Here is an 18,826-nt window from a genome sequence, read left to right on the forward strand (position 1 = left end):
AGGGCCGTGACAGGAGCCGCGGCCGCGGAGCGGGCTGTGGCGGCCGGCAGCGCCATGGGCTGCGGCGGAGGGGCCTGAGCCGGCCTGGCGGCGTCCGCCTGCCTGCCTCCCTCCGCGCTCGGCCCCCGGCCGCCCATGGCGGAGCCGGGTGCCGAGGAGCCCGACGAGCGGCTGCTGCTCCTGGCGGAGCCGGCGCCTCAGGCGGGACCACCCTGGCGGGGGCCGCAAAGGGTGAAAGCCGCCCCCGGCGGGGCTGTGAGGCTGTGTGGGGAGCTGGGGCTCGAGGAGGAGGAGGAGGAGGGTGAGGAGGACTCGGGGCCCGAAGGGGATGGAGAGGACGAGCCTCTCCTGCGGGCGTCGGGCCGCGGCCGCCGAGCGGGCGCCGCCTGGGACAAGGAGCCCCGCGCCGCCGCAGGTACGGCCCGGGGCCGCCGCCGGGCTCGGCTGAAGGCGGAGGGGAGCTGCGGGGGGAGCGCCAGCGCCGCTCGGGGCAGGGTGGCTTTGCTCGGGGAGGGCTGACGGGGTTAGGCTGCCCGGGTGTCTCCGGCGGGAGAGGTAGCGCCTGCCCGGTCCTGCCCTGCCCTGCCCTGCCCTGCCCTGCCCTGCCAGCGAGGCTCGAAAAATACCTGTAGGGACTAAAGTACGCTCGATGTGCCGTGCCCGATGCCTCCTTGGGGTGTCCCTGTCTCGTAGGGAGCTGATGGCGAGCTTTTATGGCAAGGCAGGGTTATCAGCGAGGGGCAGAGGTGCGTTGCCCTTGCTCGGCTTGCGGGCTCGCTGACGAACAGTCTTTGAAGGGAAAGTGCTGTGAATGGCTCGAAATTCAAATGCTTTATCTTTATGTGCAGGGCTGCACGAACTCATTTACGTCTTCGTGAGTGTCTCCACTGTTACTTGTCCTTGTTCTCTGTCTTCTGTTTTGCTGGGCTTTGCTTTGTTTGTTTCTGTCATGTTTTTTGAAACTTCTGGCTTTGCATGTTTTGCAGACTGTTCTGTAATGAGACTGGCTGCTGCTTCCTGAACACTTGGTGAACTCTGTCAAGTTTTCTATTTGTCAGGCCTATTCCAGCAATTACTTGCTGGTGACCCCCATCTTTTCATCCTGTAAAGAAAACTTTACTCTGTTTCTGTTCTTTGCTCCAGTCATCTCTTCGCTTCTTTGTACCATCACGTGTTAAGAGTTTTAGATGTGGACTCTTCTGTCATGTTTTTGGTTTTCATCAAAATTTATCTGCTTTCCATGTTTTGAAATCCAGTCTTGAAGAGAGAAAGTAATGTGATGTGAAAATTCAGAAATGCAGGAACTTAGTTATCAATTTGAAAAGAAGCATAAGCGTGGCTGTTACCTAATTCTAAATATAGGGGCAAGATGACAAACTTAACAATATTTATTGCTTACTTTTTTTCCTTTAAACTTTCAAGTTTTCTGATTCTGTGCGACTTTGTAAATAGATGTACATCTAGGAAAGGTTGGCTGACGGAAATCTGTGGACTTCTATCACTTAATAGTGTTGGCTGTTGTAATTATACCATAGGATTTCTTGCTAGAGACTGGTAAAAATTGTTCCTTTTGCAACAATAGGGTATTAAATAAAAAAAACCCAAACAAAACAAAAATAAAAATCCCATCAATTTGAGCAAAATAAGTTATGCTAGTAACTTTTTTTTTTGGTAGCCACAGAGAGCTTTTGCTGGTGTACTGTGTTTAACTATAAGAAAAAAAAAAAAAATCTCGTCTTTTGACCAATGGCCCCAAGTGCAGACCAGCCCTGTAATGCAAATATGCTATTAAAATGTTAGAGTTCTCATGTCTTGTTCCCACAAGACTTAAGATGTGTTAATGAGACAGTGCCTCTAGCAAAACATATTAGTTAATGCTTCAGAGTGGAGACCAGAGCCGTGGGTCTGGCACCACTGGGGCAATTAGGATGGTGAATGCAGAGATCCCTACTTGGGATCTGCCCCAAGAGTATGTAAGAAAATCTCAGAACTGTGATTGATTGCCGCATCTCATCTCTTGCTCTTGTTTCCTTGTCCTTACCTTTTCTGTGTGTCTAACACTTGAAGGTACAGGATTGTTTCACATGTCAGGTGGAACAAACGTGCAGCGGATGTTATTCATGCGTGTTATTGCAACACGGAGAGTGTTTTTATAATGGAATTATGGTCAGAATATGAGACTGTATAGAAGAAGATGGAATTGGTTGACGGGACTACGTTTAATCACATTAGTGTTAAAGTAGTATAAAGCTAGTTTAGTATTGAAGGAGTTCATACATATTACTCTTGTAAAGTGTATTAGTTTAGCTTATGTTAACTTGACGGAAGAACAGGTTGAGGAGTATACGTGGATGATGGTATTCGTACCTTCTTTGGCATATCCTCATCATTCCAGTATAGCAGCTTCACAGCCTTAGGCCTTGTCCAAATTAATTTGAAAAAAGTTATTGAGCTTGGTGGTTAGACTGTGTGTGTGTGTGTGTGAGCCCTGGTCTACTGAGTGGGAGTTTAATGAGAAGAGTAGTTTCAAGAGCGGTTGCAAGAAAAACCTTGATTAGTTATAATTGTAAGTTTAGAGACTGTACTGGGAGTAAGTTGTGACCATAACATGCTTTCACAGTGGAGAACTTGATTAAAATAATTTTTGAAGAAGAAACCAACACAGAAAACCCTGCCATATTCAGCAAATACTAGCTTCAATGAAAATGGCTTATTTTCACATGGATAGTGTTGATAAAATGAAAGAAAGCTTCTTAAAACTGCCAGTTTCCTTGTTTTCAGCCTATATATTTTTTGTACAGCCACATCACTGTGGTAACAAAGGCTTTCCAGTAGCACAGTAGCAATACTGAACAAATCGTAAGTTTCAAAAATTATTTTTTGTTTTTAATTTGATTTTTAATTGAATATATTTTTCCTGCAGTTATCTTTTATGTTAGAAAAGTCATGGTTGAAGAATTTCCTCGAGGCAGTGAGACTTCTTATGGTTTCAGCTTCTGGAATGAATGTACAGAAAGTAAAAACTGACCTCTGAGAAAGTTGTCTTCCACATATACAACTTCAATCCCTGTGATATAAAGTTCATCTGTAGGTCCTCTTCATCTGGAAGATTAATGTGCAGAGCAACTTAATATGGATGTTGTATTTTGTTTGGTAACAGTATAATGCACAACCTTGATTTTGCTTTCACTTGAAATTTCACAGAAATATGTAGTAGTTGCAGCTCGGCAGTGTGATGTGATGTTTCTCATGTAGAGATAGTTGAGGCTTGAATATGGAGTAAGAACCACTGCTTTAAAGTGACTTTTCCCATAAATGTATTGTGGGTTTTTTGGTTTATTTCCCTAACTCACTTAAGTACTTTGTGACAGGGAAGTCTTAGAACCGTTTCCCTCTCTCTTGGTGGCTGACTCTGAAATGCGATTTATTGATTGTCCCTGGCAGTCCTAATGAAAGCCTTAAAATTAAACTGTAGTTTATTGCAGAAGTATTGGCCAAGTATTGGCCTAACAGATTCTGATCCAATGGGCTACAGTTGTTGATCCTTAAGAATGAGCTGTTACTAGTTTTAAGGCTTCTCTTCTTGTTGCCAACTTGTATTAAGGTTTTCTGATGTTTTATGCTTTTCAGTTGTTTTTGTCTGGAAGCCATGTTATTATTTGTGAGTGGTTCATGCAAGCAAGTGGTAATGCCCTAGAAAACTTCAAAGAATGTGCTGTGCTACAGAAAGGTGTTCCAAAACATCAAGAGTGATTTTTATTATTTATTTTTTTATTTGGCTGTCCACATACTGTTTAGGAGTACCTTTTCTGAATGGATTCTGTGTCAGTTGTCAGTTCAGAATAATGTATGTGTTTTGTTTTATCTTGCATTTCTTCCAAGTGCTGAAATGGGAACACAGTGACTTCATCTATGAATGTTTAATTTAGAATAATATAGCTGTTTCTTAATGCAGAAATGAGCCCTAATGCACAGACCCATGGAAATGCACTCTGTAAGAATGTGGATTATTTCTAGCCTTAAGTAAGATACAAAAATCTACAGTTTCAACACTTGCAAAGAAATAATTTGAAAAAGTTTAAAGAGCAACAGAAGTATTAAATCCTGGCAACTTCTTTTCTAGTAATCTTTCTAAATGTTTGCATAGAGTCACAGAGTTTGCATAAATGCCTGCATAGAGCTGATCTTTTGGTCGGTATGTAAAGAAATTCTGCAAGTAATTGATAGTGTTTTAATGTTGGAATGGTGGTGGCATGCAGTACTTCACTGGGATGTTGGTGCCGCTTGTCGGTGCTACATGTAACGGATTGTTTTGTGAATAACATTATTGTGTCTTAGCAGATAATGAACGTTAGCCAAGCTGTTAAATGAATGGTATGATACCATTGTAACAGTTAGTGGGTGATGGACAGTTTATGTTCAGGTAGCTTTCTCTACAAAAGGATACAAAAATCTTAATAAAAATGTTATTTAAAATCTTCAGCTTTTTTTTTTTTACAAATATGATTTTGAAGGGATTTTTCTCTTACAGTTTTCCTTATGTAAATAAAATAAAAAAAAAAAATCCTTGAAAAGTATAAACACTTTGCAGGGGTAGTCTCAAATTAGTTGTTGCTGATTCAGCTGATTTACTTTAAACAAAAGGTTGATTAGATGTGGGTAGGTCAGTGGGAAAACTTGCACTGATTTAATGGACCAGATTTTTTAGCCTGCTATTGAATGGGCATTAACAGGAAAGGCTGTTAGCTTTTCAGTGTGTTCACTCATGTTGTTAATTCGTAGTAAAAATTACACTTAAGATTGCTTGTTTTCTTATTTTTCAGGGCATACAGGACATACTGCTGATATGAATATATTTTTAGATGATCCAGAATTTGCAGAAATTATTCTGAGAGCAGAACAAGCTATAGAGTGTGGAGTTTTTCCAGAAAGAATTTCTCAAGGATCCAGTGGGAGTTACTTTGCCAAGGATCCAAAAGGGGTGAGCATGTTACTGCAAAATCAGAGACACTATCAGCAACGAGTTTACAATGGAAATTTTAAAATTCTATTTAAATGGAAATTCACTTAAATAAGTTGTTCAATAATTTATGGTATGCCAAAATCTATGTTGGAAAAATCAATGCAAATAATATTTAGATTTCTGATTATGTCTTGTAGCATAAGCTAAGCCCAAGTAACTATTATTTATCTGTTGCAGTTTTATGATGTTTTGAATGTTCTGCATTGAAGAAATATGGAAGAAATAAAAGGGCCTCTTTAACGTCTGAAAACAATTCAGAAATTCTGTTGTTCAGAAGCTAATATTTTGGGTTTTGTACGTTTTAATTGATTCTTGACACAACTGAGGTTCTGATTTGGGTACTGTTTAGGTTTCTATATAAAAAAAATCTACCTTTTTACTTGTACTTGTCTGCTGAATCTTAACTTGAAGATTTGGTTTCCCTTCCCTTAGTGGTAAATGGTACCTTGAATAGTGATCATCAAAGAGGTGTCGTAAGGTTACTTTGAGACAGAGAAGTAACAGTTACCTGAATATCTTGCTTGAAAAGTTACATTTGGTTAGCATTATTTAGTAAGAGAAAATGATGTCTCTGACATCCTTTCACATTGTTTTCTTTAAATCAGATATACTTTGTCTGCTTACTGACCTGTTCCAAAAAAGAAGACTCCCAACCCCCACACCTTTGTTAATATGTCATATCTGATTTTATTTTAAGCTCAGTCAGCAGTCTTCTGGTCTTAGGTAGATGTAGGTGTTCATTAATCCTGAAGATCCCAGCTGTGTTTGACGTGGAAGGTGTAACACTTTTAAGTGCCTAGGTTTTCAGAACATATTCAGGTGGTTGTACTTACCTGCATCCCCAAAACTGTCATTTCCCATTTGTTTAGGAAGTATTATTTCTTTGTTTAGCTTTTATTCATATTATTGGTCATTACATACATTCCTGTTTTGCCACTTAATTTTCATAGATGTTTGGTTTGTTTTAATGCCACTTTTCTGGTGGTAAGTTTTTACACTTTATTGAATGAGTGATTTTTAGAGTAGTTACCTGACTTAGAAATAAATTCATAAATTCACATATTTATTTGTGTTAAGATGGAAAGTGGCAGAACTACCCCTTCAAAATCTTCTGCACATTGCAGTTCATACTCCTGTGTTCCAGGAACATTTGTTAGTAATGACCCCCTTCATTCTGGTGGAGGAGAGCCAAAGTAGGTTGGGAAGGAAGGTCTCTTTTTTGAAACTGGAAAAAAAAAAAATTCTTTCTCTAATGGCTTTGTGGGATTCTTGCTGTCGCGTACAATGCTGTTAATATGAAAACCTGTTCAAAGTTTCAGCAGACCTTTTAAACTTCAGGTCACTTCCCTACTTCAGTAGGTTTTCAGGTTGTATGGTTATATATACATATTCAAAATTTATACTGTTTTTGAAGAGGTATTTTAAATTAGGATTGTATCTTATTTCATACGCAATAGGAAGAAATCTTAGTAAGTAACCAAATACTGGTTTAAATCAATACTTTTTCAAAAATTCAGTGCATGATGTGTCTAAAGAGTATTCTACAGTGTTATGATAAAAAAGCTTTAAAACTGGTTGTGGGTTTTTTTTGAGTTTTTCTTAATGCTGTGCAATTGAGATCTTTTAGTCTTAGAAAGTTAGTTAGTAGGGAAATTACTAAAAAAAGGATCATACTTGTTCTGGATTTCCATATGTGCAAATCTGTTTTGTCTGAAGCCTCTCCGGGCTGATTTCGCAGTTTTTCGGTGACTAGCAAATGCCTGAGAGACTCACTGTGCCCTGGGGCTAATGAGAGAGTACTTACACATTATTTTTGTAACCAACAGTATTTTTGATGGAGCAACTTATTTCCTTGTTTCTTATGTGGTGATTTTCTTGTTGGTTTTACTTCTGGTTTGCAGTGACGTGTTGTTTTTCTTCCTAGTTAAGTTCGTAGTAGTAGTGACTTGCCCTCCCCCTTCATGCAGGTCATTGATTTGAATGTAAGTATTTAGGAGAAATAAAGACTAAAAAACCACCTTTTTTTTTTTTTTATGTGGACCAGAAAAAATTCATTGCAAAATATGAATGTATTTGCCAACATGGGATTGTGAGAATAATGTTACAGAGTTCCTAGCTGACTTTCAATTTTGCTTTTATTCTTTGCGCTAAATTTAGAGTTTATCCAAATTTGTTACCCATATTTAAAGGTCTGATAAAACTTCATTTTGTCAATAGTGCAAGTGCCGTTTGTAGAATGGATTTCACATTCTGTTTGACGGAGTATTGTATCATTCTACTTCAGACCAGTTATGTGACTTGCTTTCTCCTATTCTTCTTGAGTAATCTCCTCTTCCTTACGCTGGGGAAGAGTTTACTGAAGACATGCTAAGCCTTCTTACTGGTCAGTTTCTGAAGTGTTTACCCACACTAATATCAAGTTACAGGTTATACATCTTATTCGCTGCTTTGGGTCTATCAGAAAGATAAAACTAAAATTGCCTAACTAAATTATTAACTTTTGCATTTATTGGCACAGTTGTATACTGATATGAAGCAGTTCAGTACTTAAGCAGCACGATTGCTGAAGTGTTGAATATTTCTGCATTTGTTGTTCATTGTGTAACCAATAAAGTGAAACACATTGTGTCTGTTACAAACTGTTCTGCAACATGCTTTTGACAGTTTAGCTATTGGCTAATTGGTAATGCCAATGGAGTCAGTCTAGAAATTAATTTTGACTTGCAAAATTATGACTGGCCTTGGAAGCCTGTTCTACTCTGATCCTCAACAGCAGTGGCTCTGCAAAATGTAGCAAGGTTCTAACTTCAGTGAAACCTTGAAAACCATATCTAGATTTGATAGTATAGCACAGTACAGTCCAGGCAAGTAATGGAATGAGCTAAGCTCCTTTTTAAAATGGGTAGTTTGTAGGAAGTATTATCCAAAGAGCAATTCAGAAAAGAGATAATTAATGGCTTGGCATATACTACTAAACACCCCGCTATGTTTCTGGGAAACGAAAAGCTTCTAGCTTTGTTTTGAGCAGGTAGATACCTGTGATTCAATGGGAAAAGTTTAAATAACTCTTTAACAATTCTAAACCTAACATTAGAATTTTGACTAAACTAGTATACCAAGTAAATTCAGTTTCCAAAGTGTTGTGATTTTAAAAAAAAAAAAAAGAAAAAAAAAATAGTGTGTTCAGAGAACATTGCAGTCTTTCACATTGCATAGCATATTTATTTTAAGCATAACCTTTTGTGTAGGTCTAAATTGAATTGTGTCTGTGCAGTTGCATAGAACTTGCTCTTGATTTTGAATGTGACTGTAGAATCACAGATAACAGCATACCGAAAACAGGAATTTTTGTCAATTTGTTTCCTGCCCCTGTTCATAGGAAACTTATTTTATAGGATGAATGCAAATGGTGATATTTTGTAATTTATTTCTCCTGGTAGTTGATGGGAATGAATCAAAACAGATGGACAAGACAGGTGGTGCTACTAATGCGTGGTGTCTTGTGTAATCTGTTTACAAATGGAATGAAGTTCTCTGTAGTTAGTTTGTCTTGGACAATCTTGGACTAGTTAGATTGTCTTGGACAAAGTGGGTGAGAATTCTCTAGAAGCTAGAACAACTAGTCAGGTCCTCTCCCTAATCTGGTTGAATCAGCAGTTACTGAAGCAGAATGCTAGTTTCTGACTGCCAGCAAACTTGTTCATGACTTAAGGGTGTAAATTGGCTATGAGTGTTGGTGCAACAACAGGTGGTGTTTAGCTTATTGAGATAATAACTTTTTTTATAATGATTCAGGAAAGTACTAATATGGGAAAATGCTTTTTAAACAGTTGTTCTTAAATATTTATTAGATACGAATTTGATTTACTTACCATGGTCCTATGGGAAGGAATGAAGATACAGCATTTTTACAGCATTTCACTTGAGCTATGGAAGAGTTCATGGACTTTATGCACTAGGCTAAAGTTTATCAAAGATAACTGGAAGGTTATGTATTTTAGTGTGGTAATAATCTTGTGGTTCCAGGTTAACAGATAGAGAGTCACGTGTAGGAGGCACCTTGAGAAATCATCTATTTAATGCCTGTGTTGTGGAGCAGGATCATTTTAACATGATTCCTGATGAATATCTAACCTGTTGTTGGCGGTGTCCTGTTTTGGAGACTCTACAACCTGCCAGTCTGTTCCAGTCTTGAGCTGCTCTTAAAGTTCAAAAGGGTTTTTTCTTTCCAACTTCTCTGCTGGGATTTAAGCCTATCATTTCTTGGCTCGTTAACAGTAAATGTGTTTTTCTTCTTTTCTCTATAGCAACCTATTACCGTAGTTCATTGTGCCCCATTTTCTCTTAGGCCAAACAATCATAGAGTCTTTCATTATTAACATTTTTTTGTGCTTATTCTCATTGTTTTTTTCAACTTTCTCCAGTTTAACAGATTTCTTAAAGTGTAGTGTCCAAAATTGGACACAGTACTCTGAGTAATTTTAAGCTTTACTATGCATCTCCAATGTAAATAGTAGCTGATGTGTGTGTGAACCATTGTCAGCTTTGAGTTGAGGAATCTACAGCTGTGGTAAGAGACACCACCTTTTGGAATTGCAAAGTGCAGAACATTTTGATCCATTCAAACTTAAAGCAATAAACAAAATAGATATAAAAGAGAAAAGGTAACATCTGATTATTAGCATTCTGTATGTTTGTCACTTTCCTGGAACCATTATGTCTCTGAAATATCTTGTCGATGAGTTAATTGGTGGGCTGAAAGTGATTTTTAAAACTACTTTTACAGTGTCCTTTTTAAAAAACTTAGACTATAAAAAAAAAAAATTGTATTCTAAAATGCAGCCCTCTAATTTTGAAAAACTAGTAAATGTTAGCTGGTTTGGATTTTTCTCTTATGAAGAGCTTATTTTGAATTGGTACTACTTCTAGACAAGCTTTTGATGATAAATTTATTTGGAATACCATTTTGTTTTATTATTTTGTCATCTAAAAAGAGCAACTGTAAAATGCAATGTATAGTATCTAATCAATACTTTCAAATAACTAATTTTCAAAATAATTTTAATCTTTTGCAACTCAAAGTATTTATACTTTAATTTTGTATTATTTATCCTAGAAAATTATTGGAGTGTTCAAACCAAAATCTGAAGAGCCTTATGGACATCTAAATCCAAAATGGACCAAATATTTTCACAAAGTTTGTTGTCCTTGCTGCTTTGGCAGAGGCTGCCTCGTTCCAAATCAGGGATACCTCTCTGAAGCTGGTGCCTACCTTGTGGATGACAAGCTGGGGCTAGGAGTTGTACCTAAAACTAAGGTAAAAGTTAAAATACCTAAATTATTGAATGCAAAAAAAATATATAGTGACAGATCTGTGAGTCTCTGGACTGTAGTTGTGGAGACATCCTTGTATATCATGCATTATCCCTAAGTCATTTATGAACTATTCCAAGTCCAAAGGCATAGTGGTTTGGTGTAGAAATAATGACTGTAATTTTTGTTTTAAAGGATAAGTTTGAGATCTGAATTGAATCTCTGGAACCAATTCAGTTTCTAGCATGTTCTGATACTTTCATGCCTCATGTTTTGGTGAGATGCAAAAATTGCAAAAAGCAGCATATAAAGATTCCCATTTTTGTTTGAGATAAGTAAAATAGCAAATATTCATCCTTTTATATAAAATTTGTCTTTTGGAAATGCCTGATGCTTCCTTTTTGTTTTTTTGACAACTAAGCTTAAATTTTACTGTAAACTTATAATTGAAATAATAAGGAATTCTGAGCTGTGTTCTTAACTTTCATATTTTAAGGTTGTCTGGCTTGTCAGTGAGACCTTTAATTACAGTGCAATAGATCGTGCAAAGTCAAGAGGAAAAAAATATGCTTTAGAGAAAGTGCCAAAAGTTGCTAAAAAATTTAATCGAATTGGACTACCTCCTAAGGTAAGATGAAAAATAAGTAATCTGTGCATTTCCTGATTCTTAGACAAAACTGAATTTAAAAAGAAAAATAAGATTATAGGTAACTTCAACAGTAGAAGAAAAACCTTGTTACTTGTTGAAAACTATCTCTGAATGACTGAAGTTTGATAAATATGACTGTTTCTACGCAAAATCTGTCCCACTTTGTTACATCATTCCTTCATTGGAACTATTTTAATAATCTTGCCACTTTTTGTTTCAGTTTGCAGTCTAGCTTTCTGCTGGAGGAGTAACATGTTAAGATGTTGTACATGTCTCACTGTTCTTTTCTTTCATTTTCTTGACTGCTTAGTATATTTCCCTTCAGTGTCATGTTTTTATAATGTCTAATTGTTTCTCCCCTGTAATTTATCTAGTTCTTTCATTTTTCCTAAATCTTGATTCCCCCCCCCCCTTCTATTGTTTCTTTTATTCTTTTAGGTATCCTATTGTGTGTCCATCGTACCCTCCTTTCATCTTGTGTGCAGTGCTCCACTGACTAAAACCTCACATCTATCTTGCCTAATGGGCCTTTTTGTAGTACCAAAATATCACCACAGTGTTGTACTCCTAAACTTTTAAAACACAGGTCATGTACAGCTTGGGTAATTAATTTGTGTCAGTTTCCAGCAATTTTGATCCATGTGACATATGTTATGCAAGCTTGTATTAGCATGATTATTTCACATGCTATGTGTTTATCCATGTCTCTGCATGTGTGCATCTGCATATTACTTCTTGAATATAAGTCCTTTTCTGAATTTTAATCTTGAGCACCTTTCCTGTTGCCCATACATATGGAGCCTATGCCATCTGTAGTTTTCTTCCTTGGACTCTTTTGGAAAAATATATTTCAGCCATTTTCATGCAAAAAGTGTCTGTCTTGAAAAATGTATGTTTCATTGATGAGAACAGCAGCCTTAAACAAGTTTTTCAGAGAGGAGGATTTTTCTCCTGTAAATTTTGGTGAGTTTCCTATGAACTATTGAACCAAGTGTTTCCAATGAAAAAGACAATAGATGTTATATCTTTTGCTTTATTTCAAATATTGCTCGTGATACTGAGTGTTCTTTTATGTTGAGCTGTCTGGCTACGTTTTATTCCCGGTGAACTTAGTGAGTGCTTAAACAAATAAATAAATAAAAAAAACCAACACCAAAAAAACTAGAAAAAACCCTCATGATTTGAGTCTTTTTTTTTTTTTTTTTTTTTTTTTTTAGAATTTAGGAATGAAAGAGAAACCACTTAGTAATTTTTTTTTTAATGTCATGCTTCCTGTGTTCTGAACTTTGAAAGTATATAATCAGTTTTTCTGTTAATGTTAAGATTAGTTATGTGACCTATCCAAGTGCATTTTCCAAAAGCAGTTTCTTAATGTTTCAGGTTGGCTCCTTTCAGCTGTTTGTTGAAGGATATAAGGAAGCTGACTACTGGCTCAGGAAGTTTGAAACTGATCCCTTACCTGAGAACACAAGGAAAGAATTTCAGTCACAGTTTGAAAGATTGGTTATCTTGGATTATGTCATCAGAAATACAGGTATTTGTTAGTGTCTCTCGGTATCTATCTACTTTTGTGAGGCAGAAATGGTAAGCAATGCTGGCTGAAAGTTGCTGCTGAAGGCTTTTAATGCATTTCAAATGCTTTTCTCACAATTGAAGGCCAGAATGTTGCATTTTAAACTTTAAAAAATTTACTTTGGATTCAAACATTAAATATTGCAATATGATGAAATCCAAACAACCCTTTTTGGCTGTTACTTGATACTTTAAAGCAATGTAAGAATTCAAGAAAAAATACTTTAGGCTTGAATTCTAATAGTAGGCTATTAACTGTCTGTTTCCCCTGATTAGGATAAGGAATGGTGGGGTTTCAGGAACCATAAGAAAAGCCATGACTACCATTCCTTTTATGTTAAGGTGGAGCTGATTAACAGCACAGTTTTGCATCAGTGCAAAATAGTTCATATTGTGACTAGGCACTGAAGTACAACTGTGATATATATCGCTCGGTTTTCCTGCATTCTTGTTTCTTTCACTCAGAAGCTGGGATTCTTCTGTTGACTATGTAGGTGATCTATTTCCTCAAGAATCCAAAGACAGTTTTATATTTAAAATACTTTCTTTGCTGCTTTGTCAGAGGTAGGCATCTTTACTCTTCTTCAGACATACCAGCTCTAGTTAATTTTCCTTTTCTTAAATTCACTTATTAGAAAGGAATCCATCTGAAAATAAGTCACTCTAACCTGTGGCTTTTTAGAAGCAAACTGAAAGAGTGAGTCATAAGAATGTGTCATGCTTTAACCTCAGCTGTTAACTAAGCACCATGCAGCTGCTCGCTCACTCCCCCTTCCACCCAGTGGGATGGGGGAGACAATTGGGGGGAAAAAAAAAAGAAAAGTAAAACTCATGGGTTGAGATAGAACAGTTTAATAGAACAGAAAGGAAGAAACTAATAATGATAATAATAAAAATAATAAAATGACAATAATAATAATAAAAGGATTGGAATATACAAAACAAGTGATGCACAATGCAATTGCTCACCGCTTGCCGACCGACCCCCAGTAGTTCCTGAGCGGCGATCTCCCCCACCCCAAGTCCCCCCAGTTTATATACTGGGCATGATGTCACATGGTATGGAATACCCCTTTGGCCAGTTTGGGTCAGCTGTCCTGGCTGTGTCCCCTCCCAACTTCGTGTTCCCCTCCAGCCTTCCTGCTGGCTGGGCATGAGAAGCTGAAAAATCCTTGACTTAGTCTAAACATTACTTAGCAACAAATGAAGACATCAGTGTGTTATCAACGTTCTTCTCATACTGAACTCAAAACATAACACTATACCAGCTACTAGGAAGAAAATTAACTCTATCCTAGCTGAAACCAGGACAGAACATAACACTTTCTAGCTGCTGCTATGGTCTTTCACATGTATCAAATAGATCCCAGCATTTCCAAACAAATATTGTGTCCTGGGACATTCTTAAAATTGTAAGAAAAGTACTCAAAATGCAAAACCTCATTACGTGGATGATTCTACCTTCATCTAATACATCTAGTTTTTTCATGATGGAACATGAAAATCTTCTGATGGATGTTTAACTAAGCTTAAGGGAGCACCTTAAGATGACAGAAGGACCTACAAATCCATGCAATCACCCTCTATCTAAAAGACCTTGTCAAAGCCTTCAGCGTCTCAATTTTGTCTGAATGGTGCAGATGTTTTCAGCTTCTGAAAGGCTCTTCAGTTTTTCCCCCCTCCATCTTTGAAGAGTCTGTTTTCTCCATGTAGTCAAACATCACACTATAATTTTGGAGGCCCTCTCCCTTTCCCCATCAGCATTAAAAGAAGCTTAAAAACTAAGTCATTCTGGTTGCTGCTGCTGACAGGTTTTTTTTCCCCAGGAAAATTGCACACTGCAACCAATCTTTCTGCATAAAGTGGATTAAAATATTTCTTGTAGTTTTCTTGATACTTTGCTGTATATTCAGCCAGTTGGAGAAGCTAAAGCAGTAATACGTACCTAAGAGCACTTGATAAATTTTTGGTGTTTCCAGTAAATCGGTTGCCTCATACGTTTCAGTAAAGCTAAAACACATGTATTGTGATGGGGAAAAAACTTTTTGAACAGTTTTGCCTGACTCCTTTGGTAAATTCTCAATTTACAAGATTAGTCATTGTATATCAGTTTTGGTAATGATTTCTTTATAAATGACATGTTGTGACATGCATTTTCCTGTTTAAAGACAGAGGTAACGATAACTGGTTAGTCAGGTATGAAAAACAAGATGATGGACTTGATCTGTCAGATAAGGTAAGAAAATTATACTCTGAAACTTATATTCTTTAAATTGTTTACTTTTATAACTTGGTCTTGTAGGGGATTAAGTGCATGACTTTAATCCTGGGGCATGGTCTCAGGAATTATGATAACTGCAGATTATTCTAGACGAAATGAATGGAAAAGCTATTTGGTTTAGACTCATCTGGATAGAACAGTGCTAGAAGTTATTTTTATTGTTCTGTATTTTTTTTCTTTACTAGCTTGGGCTATAATAATAATAAAACTGCCTACTGTTGCTCAAACACATTTGTTCAGCTACTTACGTGCTCTGCTTATCTTGTATTTGGGGGAAGGGCTCCTTTTTAATGGTGGTGGAGTAAGAATTATAAGTGCTGGAGTTTATTTGTATACTGCTTTATATTGTTTAAGTTGACTTTAAGCAGTGAAGCTAAAATGTATATTATTTAGTATTTTTTGATGTATTTCACTATTTTTGTAAGCACATAGGTATCACTTTTTTTTTTTTAAATATTCCTTCCGTAGGATAGCCAATGGGCAGCAGCTGAAGAATCTACTATTAAAATTGCTGCAATTGACAATGGTTTAGCATTTCCTTTTAAGCATCCTGATGAATGGAGGGCATGTAAGTATTGTATTCTTCAATAATCTTCCTTTTGGGAGTGTAACTGCCAAATAAGTATTTTTTTATTTGTGGTGTTGTAGTAAGAAACTAAGAAATCATGACTGTAGTTATATATTGAATTTTTAAATAACATACTCTTCTTCAGAAAGTTAGCAACAAATGCCATTTTTGCAATGGCATATGTGATTTAGTCCTTGTTCATGTTTTTTTACCCTTATACCTTTAAACAATGTTAACACATGGATATTCATAAACATACTACTGTATGTAAACTGATTGTGGAACTGGAACAATTTAGCAACACTTTTCTCATGTGTGTTTTCTTGAAAAACATGGTGGAAAATTACTTGAGTGCAAGGATATGCAAGTTGTCTCTCAAATGGCCAAATTTCTATTTCAAAACAAAGGGTACTGTTGTAGCTGAGCAAGTAGACAAGTTAACATGTTATTTTTACTTGTTCTCAGCTTTAGCTTCCTTTGTAGAAGTTAATCTTTGGTGTCTTCTTTAACATCTGGTAATATTAATTACTCTTACAGTATTTCTTGAAAAAGCTGTTTAATAGCAATTATGTGAAAAGTTAAGAATGTTTTGTTCAGCATGCTTAGAAGGTGGCATTTTAATAAACTAAAAATGTTATTAAAAAAAAGTAGCTACCTTTTAGTTAATTCTTCAGTATGAGTCAAACGTGAAAGATTTCTGTTTGATTGTAGCCATTATTTTACTCCAAAGGAAGCTGTATTACTAAACTAGGATAAGGCCTCTACTGTTGCTTACAGTATTTAATTTATATACCTTTTTTACTTACTGCTTCAACTAATTTTATCTTATTACTTAAAATATATTTTCACTGTTTGGAAAAAAGGCTAAGTAGCTGTAAAACTGCTTTTGTAAATGTAGCCAAAAAATGTATATGCAGTAACAATGTTGTGAAAAATGGTGTGTTACTGAGAACTTCCAGTAGGCAGCAGAGTACTGTATCAGTGGTAAGTGCTTGAGCATTTCATTTTTGCCTGTTGTTAATGATTAAGTGTACTGTTTTTCTGCATTAGATCCCTTTCACTGGGCTTGGCTTTCTCAAGCAAAAGTTCCTTTCTCTCAGGAGACCAGAGACCTAGTTCTTCCTCGCATTTCTGATATGAACTTCATACAGGATCTTTGTGAAGATCTTTACGAACTATTTAAGGTGAATCGAGTGCTTCTTTGAATCGAGCATTACTGAAATAGCTAATACCTGTAATGGAAGAGTTAGATGGTTTTTCTTTCTGTGAATTTAACTTCCGTATGTCATGATACTGTGCTATTTTAGCTTTAACGTTGGCATGGTAGAAAGGGTTTCTATAATTGAGGAAACTGTGTCACTAATGTGGCTAATTGATAGTAATCAGCTTATCTGAAAACATAATTACCTTTTATATATCTAAGGTTCACATAATCAATTAAAGCTAGTTTACTTTTATAGCACAAATCTTTGTGAAAACTCCATTTAACGTACCTGTGTGGTGTGTATACACTTAAGATAAACTGTAGCAACCTGAGGAAATCATTAATACTTAATTTTACATACATATATTGTGTGAAGTTGATGCTGAAATCTTGACCATGTCTAAAGTAAGTCAGACTTATTTTAAAGATACTGAAACTGTGCTACAGTATTGACATGTAAAGAATTGTTCTTCTCTGAAACATTCCAAAAACAATTGTGTCAGATGTTCAAGTGAAGTAATCCAAATGATCAGGATGGAAAGAAATGGAATTTTTAAACTTTTCATGAAAATGCAGCTGTAATGTCAAAACTAGATCCTGAAACACATTCGCAGTATTTGCGTCTTTGACTCAGTTGTATTCAAAGTGACTCTGGGTTTTCTGTTAAACCCAGTGGAAATTAAAGTATTTAATAAATCTGAAGGAGGAAGTATTCTTTTGCCAGAGTAAAGTGAGAGACAGAGCAGTATGACATTATGTGATTGTATTAAGCCTACCTACCAATGCCCTAAAGTGGTATCCACTGATGTATTTTACTTTTATGATGTGGAACATCCTTTGTTTTCACATATGTAAACTTGCTGCAATAAATAGACTTTTTTGTGGGTCATACTATGACTATTTGAAGCTTCCAAAGATTATTATAATGTTGGTAAATATGACTGTGTGTTATGAAATTGATGAATTTGCATGCTAAATATATAGCTAAAAATATAGGTCATTTCCTGTAATAACTGTTTGTTTTCTTTAATGAAGACTGATAAAGGATTTGACAAGGCTACTTTTGAAAACCAAATGTCTGTTATGAGGGGGCAGGTAAGACTGCTTTTTTACGTTTTTATTTATGTATTTAATTTGTCATCATTTCTCAGCTGTTTTTTTTAGAGCTACAAAAACTGACTCCTATTGAATTGAAAGACACTTGATGGTATTTTCATCTGAGAAGACTAGATTTCTCTCTAGATTTTGTTCCTATTTGCATATAGATGAGACAGCAGAACGTGTGTACTGATTTTTTTTTTTTTTTTTTTTTTTTTTAATAGAAGATGATTTTTTCAAATAATGTAATTGGGTTTCATTGCTTTTGTGGGGGATAGGGAAGGACTTCATACCTATATATTCTTAGAAGGTGTTTTAAGAATGAAACACTGGAGAAGAGTCATAAACTTGGATGGAAAATTTGGTGGGTAATTTCGTTACGTTATTGAAATAAATGTGACTTTATTTTGGAGGGTTAACTTGATTATTGAAATACCTCTCACAGGAAAGCAGTATTAGGGGTAATAAAATTTCTTCATCCTAGCAAATGTCAGAACCATACTTGGAACCAATCCAGCCATTTTCAGATTAGAAATTTGATGATAATTAAGTGTTGGGTTTTTTTAACAGTGAAACAAGAGGGAATGGTTTCTCCATCTTCTTGCTATTCTAAAATTTAAGACTGGTGTGATATACTGGAAAACAAGCTTTAGCTAAGAACAAATTATTTAGTTTGTTGTAGGCATAAAACAGTGATTTGTGAAAATGTAAGGGCATTGGACTAGATAAATTAATAGTCCCATTTGCCCTGAATTTATTGAAACTAACTTCCCTGTGTTCATAAATTCAACATGGATAGTTTAAAGCCAGACATTCACAATTCCTAGAGTGGCTTAATCCGACCTTTTCTCTGTATGATTTCCTCTATCAGGAAGTACCTTGCACAAGACTGCAGCTCTGCTTAGTCAAACATCATCCCAGTTAACATTAGTTATGTGTGGTGGCTAAAAGCCAGCAAACCTTACTTATTAAATTGAATTATAGGAGTTATTTCTGAAATAACTTTTCTGAGAAGTTTGTGCAGTCACCGGAAGGTCACTTCTGAAATATACATCCATCTTAAAACTGTCTTAAGTAGCTTTTTTGTGATGAGACAATTGGCTACAGTGAATCTATTA

The 18,826-nt window shown here is 36.2% G+C and overlaps 1 protein-coding gene across 4 annotated transcripts in view; it reads left to right on the top strand.

Annotated features, from left to right (window-relative positions):
- PI4K2B (phosphatidylinositol 4-kinase type 2 beta) overlaps positions 1-18,826 on the top strand; it is a 22,774-nt gene continuing 3,948 nt past the window's right edge. For 2 of the 4 annotated variants that reach the window (XM_030008495.1, XM_030008485.1), the window contains exons 1-9: positions 1-415; positions 4,824-4,981; positions 10,140-10,340; positions 10,833-10,964; positions 12,366-12,519; positions 14,726-14,793; positions 15,307-15,406; positions 16,457-16,590; positions 17,646-17,705. In XM_030008495.1, the coding sequence (XP_029864355.1) occupies positions 136-415; positions 4,824-4,981; positions 10,140-10,340; positions 10,833-10,964; positions 12,366-12,519; positions 14,726-14,793; positions 15,307-15,406; positions 16,457-16,590; positions 17,646-17,705 (1,287 nt within the window). In that variant the 5' untranslated portion in view covers positions 1-135. The remainder of the gene's footprint in view (positions 416-4,823; positions 4,982-10,139; positions 10,341-10,832; positions 10,965-12,365; positions 12,520-14,725; positions 14,794-15,306; positions 15,407-16,456; positions 16,591-17,645; positions 17,706-18,826) is intronic. The other 2 variants (XM_030008506.1, XM_041125484.1) reach the window with 2 other exon arrangements.

This window comes from Aquila chrysaetos, chromosome 1, assembly GCF_900496995.4.
Source record: "Aquila chrysaetos chrysaetos chromosome 1, bAquChr1.4, whole genome shotgun sequence".
Taxonomy (NCBI): Eukaryota; Metazoa; Chordata; class Aves; order Accipitriformes; family Accipitridae; genus Aquila; species Aquila chrysaetos.